General features: G+C 55.2%; 3 protein-coding genes across 3 annotated transcripts; 1 reads left to right on the forward strand and 2 right to left on the reverse strand.

Moving 5' to 3' along the window:
* Nucleotides 1-2,647: 2,647 nt before the first annotated feature.
* N0V96_008975 (uncharacterized protein) lies at nt 2,648-4,309 on the forward strand (the record flags this gene model as incomplete). The annotated part of the gene is made up of 1 exon (XM_065758501.1): nt 2,648-4,309. One exon carries the CDS (start codon nt 2,648-2,650, stop codon nt 4,307-4,309), a length of 1,662 nt encoding a protein of 553 aa, XP_065612894.1.
* A 127-nt stretch (nt 4,310-4,436) lies between these two features.
* Nucleotides 4,437-6,158, reverse strand: N0V96_008976 (uncharacterized protein; the record flags this gene model as incomplete). The annotated part of the gene is made up of 2 exons (XM_065758502.1): nt 4,437-5,061; nt 5,719-6,158. 2 exons carry the CDS (start codon nt 6,156-6,158, stop codon nt 4,437-4,439), a joined length of 1,065 nt encoding a protein of 354 aa, XP_065612895.1.
* Nucleotides 6,159-8,148: 1,990 nt separating this feature from the next.
* On the reverse strand, nt 8,149-10,281 carry USV1 (Up in starvation; the record flags this gene model as incomplete). The annotated part of the gene is made up of 2 exons (XM_053188917.1): nt 8,149-9,730; nt 9,782-10,281. The coding sequence occupies 2 exons, from the start codon at nt 10,279-10,281 to the stop codon at nt 8,149-8,151; spliced, it is 2,082 nt and encodes a 693-aa protein (XP_053053683.1).
* Nucleotides 10,282-10,427: the final 146 nt, after the last annotated feature.

Raw genomic sequence — 10,427 nt, forward strand, 5'->3', positions numbered from 1 at the left:
AGCACGGCGCTTTCGTCGACGGAGGAAGATGAACAGCCATGCTGCCAAAAGTCCGAGGAGCCAGACCGCCCACAGAAGCGCCGACAGCTGCGCCGATTATGACTGTCTTATCATTCGTTGCTTCCGGCTCCGCGTTGGGGCTGGTTTTGGGACTGCTCGTAGGACTACTTTGTGGGCTTTGATTTGCACTGCTTAGGGCTATCGAGCTCGGGTTTGGTGCGCTCAAGGGGTTGGCAGAAGGCGCTATGATAGAGGTTGTGGTGATTATTGTGGACGTTGTTGACGATGATGATGGAGTTGGTGTAGCTGCCACGCCGATTGTTGTAATAGCAGTTGGCGATTCTGCAATGATGAATCGGTCAGAACCTTTCCCAAAGACAAACAAGGAGTTGAAGAATACCAGGTACAGAGGTAAAGTGAACGCAGATGACTTACGCTGGAAGAATAAGACATTCTTTTTGGCCGTACAATTAACCGTGTCCATGACGGAGTTGATACAATAGTACAACTCCTCCACCGTCCCGTCACACTTTGCAATCCCGATCCCACCCGCCACGTTATCCGTCTCCGGATTGATGCAGAACAGAGGACAACTCGAGCTTCGCCAGGATCGATCGGTACACGCACCCCTCACAAGCTCCGTCGCCCCGTCTTTGGATAATTCTTTGCCCGTCGCCTGACACATGCCGTTCGATAGGCACGCGTAGCCCTGTCCGCAGCATGTCGACTCAGCCGTGAGGTCCTGGCATGGTGTATCATTGGGGGCGATGCTGCCGTCTGGGTAGTAGCAGGCGGCCCTCACTCGCACAACATAGGGAAGAAGATTGAGGATCAGGATAAACAAGACCGGGAAAGATGCCATGATGTAGTTGCTCTTGTCAACCCGAAACGCCAGGTTCCAGATTGAAATTGACGGGTTGATGTTCCCGGAACGCACCGCACAAGTCAGAGAATTTTCCCAGGGGAGAGGCAGGCAAATACCTAGATTGTGACGCGAGGGTTGCAGAGAGGCACCGGCAAGTTATCAACTTTTTCTTACTTACCACACCTCCCACCGCAACTCCAACTCCACGGGCTGCGCCGCTCACTTCAGACATTCATATCAAACCACAACAGCCTGGTACGCCCAACCCTTTTCAGCCTCCTGCAACAGGATCTGGTCAACTCTAAAACAGCCTCGATAGTCGTAGGCATCGTGGCCCTTCTCGCACTGTCTTTCTGCCACCTACCGACACAGTGTATCTTCAATGTGTAAAACCCGTCCGTTGGTTCAAGTCCCAGCATGAAAAGCCGACAGTCTCATCTGCTGTGATAGGATGGCCAAGAGGAACCCCCATGTCGATATAATGTAGCTAGTGAGAAACACAACCAATGACACAAAACCACAAGCGGGCTTTCCGTCCCGGCGGAACGGTACGACCACTTAGATACCTTTGCCCGGCGTTAAGCTGCATATTGAGCGAAATTAGAATGGGCGCTTTGAGCGCGCGTTACTACTGTGCATCAGTTAGCCTTGAGGGGTCTCTGATGTGGTCGCCGTTCACCCTTTTATCGTAGGTCGTTGGGCTTTTGACGCTATGAAGCCCGGGTACTGTACCTCTGGAACCTGGCTCGACTCGACATGGCGATATCATCCCACTGACTTGGATTTGACTCTCTTCGTTAGCCAGCAAAGCCGGAGGCCCGGAGTTGATGTAAGGGGACCTAAATGGTGCAACGGCACTCACCACGCCCAGACCGAGCTACCCATGATCCCTGATCCAACAGACAAAAGTCGACGCTGCATCGAGCCGAAGTGGTCATATAGCCGAATCGCAAGAGTTACTGCGCAGCCTCGACCGCTTATCCGCACCATACCGTATGGATTGCAGGCACACAGAGCTACGCGGGAGATGCGTCTGCTTTGCGTCCCTCTCTTAGCCCTCAGACCATCCACTCTTCCGCGTCAAACCGGGTTGCGATCAACCGCCAAGATGTGAGCGACAAGGGTCACAACCAGTGCGCAAACCAACAGACCTCACATGCATACGCATTGAGAATGACTGCCAGGGGCGCCGCCGCTGCGCGCGCAGCAACCCAAAATCTTTAAGCGCCCGACTTTCCACCCCCATCTTCTGCCTCGTCCTCCTTGGGCGGCACAGCAAACGGGGGAACAGCAAAAATAAAGAAAGAAGGAGATAAACGAGCAAACAAGCCCGCAACCCCTGAGGCCCATTCCAAGTTTCCCACCAACAACTCACAAACGGGGGTTGATAAGGACAGAAATCCGGCCGGGCCGCAATCCAAAATACGTAAACAAACGTCAAGTTCTGGATGTGAAGCAAAGGAAACAGCAACAGCCTCAGTTTCTCACTCTCTTTCTCTCTCTTTCGCCTCTACTCGCGTGTTTCCCATTTTCTCACTTCCCACGACGCGATATCCACGTTTGACACGTGTGTATCTAGATCAGCGAGTGACAGTCCTAGATACTCCCAAAGAAAAACACAGAGAGAAGATGCTCCTGGCAAGGCGGAAAATGCCAGGCATCGTCCTCCTAGGCCTCCCCGTCTCCCTCCTCCTTCTTCTACTCTGGCACAACGACGGCGGACTGCCCACGTTCCCAACGTCCTCATCCTCATCAGCCATCCCGCCAAAACCGATAGAATGGATGACAGAACAAGACGAAACATATTTCTGGCGGACCGTCAAAGTTCACCACCCGGCCCCGGAACCCCTCCGCCAGCTCCCCGCCGTGCCCTCCGTCCGTTTTCCCCAGGTTCAAGCCCATTTCCCGCCCGAGACGAGCACCCAACGTCGCGTCCGCGAAGAACGCCAACAGACTGTCAAAAGAGCCTTTCAAAAAGCCTGGTCATCGTACCGGAGACACGCCTGGCTGTCAGACGAACTCACCCCCGTATCAGGCGGTCGGCGCAACACGTTTGGGGGCTGGGCCGCGACCCTCGTAGACTCCCTCGACACCCTCTGGATCATGGATATGAAGTCCGACTTCGACGAGGCTGTTGCCGCCGCGGCAACAATCGACTTTACGCATACCGACCTCGACGAGATCAACGTCTTCGAGACAACCATCCGCTACCTGGGCGGCTTCCTCTCGGCTTTTGACCTGTCGGGCGACGTCCGCCTACTCCAGAAAGCAGCCGAGGTCGGCGAGATGCTCTACAAGGCCTTTGACACGCCCAACCGCATGCCCATCACCCGTTGGAAAGTCGGCGATGCCGCTCGCGGCGACGCTCAGGACGTCGGGAATGGTGCTCTGGTCGCGGAGATAGGAAGCTTGTCAATGGAGTTCACACGCCTCTCCATACTAACAGGCGACCCCAAGTTCTGGGACGCAACCCAACGCATCATGGAAATCTTTGAACGCCAACAAAACAAAACCAACATCCCCGGTCTCTGGCCTCTAGTCGTGAACCCAAAAGACGAAGTCTTCAACCAAGGGGACGACTTCACCCTCGGCGCGATGGCCGACTCCCTCTACGAATACCTCCCCAAAATGTCCGCCCTCGTAGGCGGACGCAGCGGAATGTACAAGTCCATGTACGAAGCCGCCGTGAAGCCCGCCATCGAACATAACCTCTTCCGGCCCATGACACCGGGCAACGAAGATATCCTCATCGCGGGCCAGGCACACTCGCGCGAGAGCAACAGCGTACGCACGATTGAACAGGAGCCGCAGGGCCAGCACCTCGTCTGCTTCATGGGCGGGCTTCTTGCACTTGGTGGAAAGCTGTTTCACCACCCCGACGAAGTGTCTGTAGCGAGGAAACTGGTCGACGGGTGCGTGTATGCTTACAAGTCCTTCCCGCACGGTATCATGCCGGAGACGTTTTACATGGTCCCTTGTCCCTCCAAGCAAGAATGCGCATGGGACGAAGCCCTCTACAAGAAACACGTCCTCGAGCGCGCAGAGAAGAAGGACGACGACGAGGTCCTCACAGCAGACGAAATCATCAAAAAAGACCGCCTTGTCCCAGGATTCTCCGCCGTCCCAGACCGGCGCTACATTCTCCGCCCCGAGGCAATCGAAAGTGTGTTCATCATGTATCGTACTACGGCCGACACGACCTTGTTAGACTCCGCGTGGGACATGTTTTCGTCTATTGACAACGCCACGAGCACGGAGCTGGCTAATACGGCGGTGTGGGATGTCACAGCCGAGGGACGGCCTCCTCAGTCGGACTCGATGGAGTCGTTTTGGATGGGGGAGACGTTGAAGTACTTTTATCTCATCTTTAGCGAGCCTGGCTTGGTGAGTCTGGATGAATATGTGTTTAATACCGAGGCGCATCCTTTTAGACGATGGAAGTGAGATGGTGTAGATGTTGTTGTATATATCATATGTATAAATACCATGGCCGGATTTTGAACAACCAACGTGCCTCATTACCTTGATATCTTGCTTGGTGCCCTCGAGCCAGCATCCCACAAACCCTCATTCAAAGTTCCTCCTTCTCCTGAATCGCCTCAGCCTTCTCTCCGGGCTTCACACAAACCCACCTTTTCCCATCCCAGACCCCTTCTTCGGGATAAAGACAAATCCTTCTAACTTCCTCGTCAATAAACACCTTGCCATTCTCCCCAATCTTGAACCCCCTCGCATCCAACTGCTCCGGCGCATGCCCATCCTCAACCCACGCCCTCAACTTCTCCAATGCGCTCCACGGGAACGGCGCCCCGTACATCGAAACACAGTGATTCACCCCAGGAACCTCAAAATACCTCCAAAACTCCTCAATCTCAACCCCACGCTTCGCCTCGATCCCCTTGGCCTTCTCATACAACCCTCGTCCGATCTTGATAGAAATAGCCTGGTCCGCCATGCCGTGCCACATGAGCACCTTTCCCCCACGCTCCCTGAATCGTCTCATATCCGGGATAGGCGTCCCAATGACGGAGTCATACTCCTCAACTCCCCGCCGGAAGACGTCCCGGAAAGTCTCCCTCGACATCGATGTCGGATCAAACGCCGGATCCTTCTCGATAAAGAGCCGGATCCATTCATCCGTCACGGAGAACGGCACACCTGTACACCGCGTTCGATCCGTCTCGTCCTCGCAGACACTATTCATCATAGCAAGCAAGCCCGCAAACTGCGTCCCAGGAACATAACTCGGAAACATCTCCCTCCCCTCCTCATCCAAAACCCCCCTCACAACCTCCTCGACAACCTCAACCGCCTCCCTCGACACCCTCCCCTCGATCTTCCTCCCGTTCTCGCCCTCACAACTAAACTCCCTCTCCTCCGCCGTCCTCACATCAAACCCACACTCCCCCAACCTTCCAATAACCCCATCCCTCTTCCCATCACCCAAGTCACACACCTTAACCCCAGCCCTCACAATCTCCCCCAACTCGCACCCAGAAGGCCAATACCCCCTCCACCGCATAACCAACTGCGGGAAATACAACGACGTCACCATAGCAGGAAACTCCACCGCAGGACAAACGCTCAACACCCCGTCAAAGTCCCCCGGGAACCGCTGCGCAACAGCTAACCCCTGCCTCCCACCCGTCGAACACCCCTTGAAGTAGCTATACCTCTCCTCAGCGTCATAGTACGTCCTCAACACGGCCTTGCCCACGACAGCGAGCTCGTGCAGACTCCTGTATCCAAAGTTGACAAGCAGCGGCCAATCAATGTTCCCCGGGCTTCGTAACGCCCATACGCCGGGCGGTGTACTCGCGAGATGTCCGCCGTCTGTGACAGCCGCAACATACCCTTCTTGGAGTGCGGCACTCGGTCCATCGCCATCTACCTCCCCGACGACGAACCCGCCGCCACCCAGCCCCATGAGCCGCTCGTTCCACGCGCTCTTTTCGAGGGGAAGCCAGACGTGTACGTTGACGAGGTCATCGTGGCCTGGGTGGGTGTAGGAGACTGTGACGTTGCAGAAGGGGGGGATACCGGTTGTGGAGGCGGATGTTGTCGCGAGGGAGGCTTCGGAGAGGCGGTTTGGGAAGGAGGTGTAGTTGTGGACTTGCAATGCTGTGGTTTTGATGTGTTGGAGGCCGGGGATGAGGGGGAATGTAAAGGTTGAAGGGTCGCAATTTGCGGATGTGGATGGGGACGACGATGCGGAGGTTGAAGTTGCGAGGACGGCGAGGGCGAAGAGCGTCGTCCCGAGGAGGCCCGGAGGATCCGGTGGTTTAGAGAACATGATGGTCTCAGACTGTATCAGTCTTATTCTCGTCGGAAATGAGATGAAGGGATCTACGACGAGAGGATGGACTAGTCTCTATACTTCTTAAGAGACAAAGCCAGAGGATAATACCCGGCGAACCGGTAATAAATACTCATCCCCCATCCCCCGTCCCTCGGCCCCGTTCGTCTTTTGTAACATTGTGGATACCAAAGTGCCAGGCTAACGACTCCATTCTCCATTTCTCCAGGTTCCAACTCTTCATCTCTTCCCCGCCCTCCTCCTCCTCCTCCCCCTCTCCCCCGCGTTGTTACCGGGCTTAGACAGGGTAAACCACCACATACTGCTCCGCCCGACTCCCGAACCTATCTCGAAACGAACCATCGGACGAATTCCTTCAAAGCAAAGGGAGCTCTTATCCTAGATCGGGCCTCACCGGCGACCTGAAAACCCTACTTGAACACACCTAGCTAAGTATGTAGTCGACTTTCAACATCTGCCCTCGCACTTCCTACTTGCCTGGTACTCTAGAACGAAACCAAGAGAAACGTGCAACATTCCTCCACCTCCTCATCCTATAACTCGATACCCCACGGACTCCCGGACCCGTTCCAAACCCCGAAGTTCAAAAAAACACAATAGTGACGAGAAAACACCTTCAATAAATTATAATTCACCGCCCGTCAAGCAGGGGAGGGGGGAGGGAGTAAGAATGGGTTTATCCCGCCGTGAACCGGTATCGTCCAGCCCCGGGTCTCCCTCAGATCCACCTTTCAAACGGCCTGACCGCTGAAGAAAACTTCGGCAGACATGATCGGCATTCCTCCGAAAAATGCCGGGGGGCACAGGTCCGTACACGGGTGACGGCCACCTCTAAAAAGTCGTCCGTCGTTGTTACTCCCCCCATCAAGGTTTGAACCGGGCGCCAATCCATCAATCGTGGCCGCCGAGTCCCTTAATCTATTGATCGTCGTCACTGAAGCTGTCTAAGTGGCTGGCGTTTGACAGACATCTGCAGCACCGCTTACATGAATCACATCATCGTGCATGAAAGGCTAGCCATCCTTCGCCCTACTTTACCTAGTATGGTTCCCCTCATCACAAGCAAATTCACAATGCCGGTCACCAAGTCATCATCAGTCACCAAGAGAAAGATAGAACATTTTCCAGATAAGATAATCATTGAGAGCATGTGCGTCGTTATTCCTTCCGGTTGTACGCCTACAGACACATGTATACCGCCCGATCCTTGGTGATGGCCTCGAAACCATCGCTTCCAACTTTGTGAGCATCGACCGGGCCTCCTATAAATCAGGGCAGCCGGTCGTTACCAAGCTCGGGTATCTCGTCCACACACATATCCGCCAACCTTTCCCTCCAATCCTTGGTCTGCTTCCATATATATGCGTGCAGGCCGACTGTCTGTCCGTCTCAACCGCCGAGAGAGCGACACATTACTATCCACCACTGAATCCATCATCCCGGAATGAGTGGGTATCTCATTGATCGTGAGCAAGCGTTACGGGGAATCAAAAACCAAAATAGGAAATTCTACTTGCGAAATCGCTCCCACAAAAAACGAAAAGAAGAAAAACCCGTCAATGGTAAACCAAACCTAGTGGCAAACTGAAAAAGAAACCGTAGATGTCAAGGCAGGATATCAAAATGGAAAAGAGAGACAAACAGAAAGAGAAAGTGGAAAAGTCGACCGTAATCCAGATGAGCTGAGATGAGGGTGGTGGCACCCAGATAGGTAGGAGATCAAATTCAACGCTATGTATCAACGCCTGCCATAGATGAAATGCAATTGCCCACCAACTTGATATAAAAACGGGATATCATGATAAGAAAGCGACTGTATGTCATGCAGAGACTGAAAGCTCTGCCGGCATGGTTTCCAAGCAAGGAAAAGAGAAATTCGTCAGTCGTGTTGCGTATATGTACCATCGCCTCTCGGCACATGGCGAAAGGGTTGTAAAGTGGCGTATTGATGATCCACCAAAGAATCTCAGTACGCAGTGGCAGTGGTTCCTTCGCTTGTGGCAACGGCCACCAACGCCTCCAACCGTCTCAGAGGGTCAGGGTTGCCGGGCTGTTGCTGCTGGGCTTGTTGCGGCTCAGGCTGCCGTCCAGGAAAACCAGCAAAGTGACCCATGTTGGGATGGATCATGCGGTTAACGTGCGGTCCGCGAGGATCTTGGCTAGGCGCTTCCGGGCGAGGTCCATGGACATTGCTACCGACAGGACCATGATACCATCCGTGGCGTTTGGTGTCTCTGTGTGCAAAAGACGGAGCCGACATCGTATGCTGGTGGTTGCGAGTGAATGCACCCGAGTTGGCATACGATGGCGGGTCGATCTCAAATCTCACGGTCGGCGGGTTCAAGCGTACCTGCTCTGCTTGTGCCTGCACAGCCTGGTTCACTTCGTTTGCCCACGCACCGGCGCTATCGCGAGGGGGTGTCGTGTTGGAGGCAATGTCCAGTCTGGTCAGGCCGCGGTGCAAGCTCATATCCCATTGAGCTACGTTCCGCCGTTCATCCGCGACAGCTTCGGTGCCGGGGAGCATGGGCCGGCGGTGAGCGCCCTCAGCATCGACCATCATCGGTGACGGGATCCGTCTAGGAGGCGACACCTGTCTCGATGGCAGAGGGTCAAAGGATTCAATGCCAGGCAGGCGGAGCGTCTGCTGAGGATTGGGAGCGTTGGCGATGGGCGGCGCAGGATTCAGCTGAATTTGAGCGGGAGTCAGTACGTTGCTGAGGTGGCTGGTATTAGTGCTGAAGGTCCTCGTGTCAGGATGCCACGTTCGCCTGCGCCAAGCATCGTCTGCGTTAGATGAGGTCGAGTCCCTCCTTCCAGACCATGCTGATGTTGGCGTTGTCGGCGATGCCAGATGACTGCTGGGGGCGGGGGAGAAGGCTCCCATGTTGGAAGTGTTGACAGGCCCGTTACCATAGACAATTCTATTGACCGGTGCGCCGTGCGGTGACTGGAAAGGATTGACGCCGGATGGCACGCTCAGTCGCCGGCCCGGAGTCCGTGAGCCAGAAGAGTACATGCTGTGAGATCGGGAGTGCGTGGTGGTAGGAGAAGCGATTGCCGAACCCCATCGTGGGCTGCTTTGACCAGTAGAGAAGGTTGCTGACGTCGGCGTGCTGTAGTCAGTTGGCGAGACAGGGCGGTAGCCGTACGGACCATCTCCAGCACTTCGGTACGATTCGAGGGACAGGCGGGAGCGGGGGTCGCTTGCCATGACAAGAGGCGGTGGGCGTCGTCGGATGTCGTCGCGAGAGCCAAAAGCTGAGCCGATAGAGCCCACACTAGCGATGCTAGATGTCGAGAGCGACTTGGAGTGACCCCTGACGGGACCAGGCGCGCTGCCGGCTGTGGACGCGCGAGCCCTGCCACCCTGCTGACGCACTCGCTCAGTCCGCATCTGCCTCTGGAATCTAGCACCAGTCGCTGCCAAGGAATCTATGGGGATGTCCTCGTTGACGTGCACCGTCTGTGCGTGTTGTCGCAGGTTATCGAGACGGGAGAAACGGCGCGAACAATGACACTGGAATGGTCTCTCGCCGGTGTGTTTCCTGGGATGGTTAGCAAAAGATCGTCGTCTGTGGGGACGTCGGAGGGCCTACCGAATGTGCCTGGCCAAATGTTCGCTTCGAGTAAAACTCAAGTTGCAAGGCGGGTAATCCGTGCAATAAAATCGCTGCGACTTCTTCTTCTTGTTGGATCTGGTACCATCGGCATTCACGCTGTCGTCGTCGGATCCCTCTTCACCTTCGCCGTCGGACTCGTCCATGTCCACATCCTCCGAGTCCCTTGATCTCCTAGAGTGTTGTGAGTTTGCTCTTGTCGGGGTCTTGACCTTCTCGGCACTCTCGGGAACCTGGACAGCCTGAGGAAATGGCGAGCTTGGCAAAGGCTTTTGGGATGCCAGACCGGTAGAGCCGCTGCCACTGCTGAAAGTTGCTTTGGTGGGCGTCTTCACATCCTCGGCCATGGGCTGTGGTGTCCGCGGGAGCGGTGCAGTGCTTGGCTTCGGGGTGGTTGGTGACGTCGTCATCATCTTGTCGTCCATCTTTACATCGGCACCAGGTAAAGGCGAATTTACTGGTCTAAATGCAGCGGCCATCTTTTAAACTGTGCTGTGATGTAGAATAAGCGGGCGTCAAGGAAGACAGCCTGGTGAAATCCTCTCGCTGCGGAGGAGAAGGTACGGACGCAGGCTCGCGAGGCCGAGTCGAGCACAAAAGCACACAGGTGCGGGGAGTGCGGGCT

The sequence above is a fragment of the Colletotrichum fioriniae genome, assembly GCF_027942845.1.
Source record: "Colletotrichum fioriniae strain IMI 355084 chromosome Unknown scaffold_11, whole genome shotgun sequence".
Taxonomy (NCBI): domain Eukaryota; kingdom Fungi; phylum Ascomycota; class Sordariomycetes; order Glomerellales; family Glomerellaceae; genus Colletotrichum; species Colletotrichum fioriniae.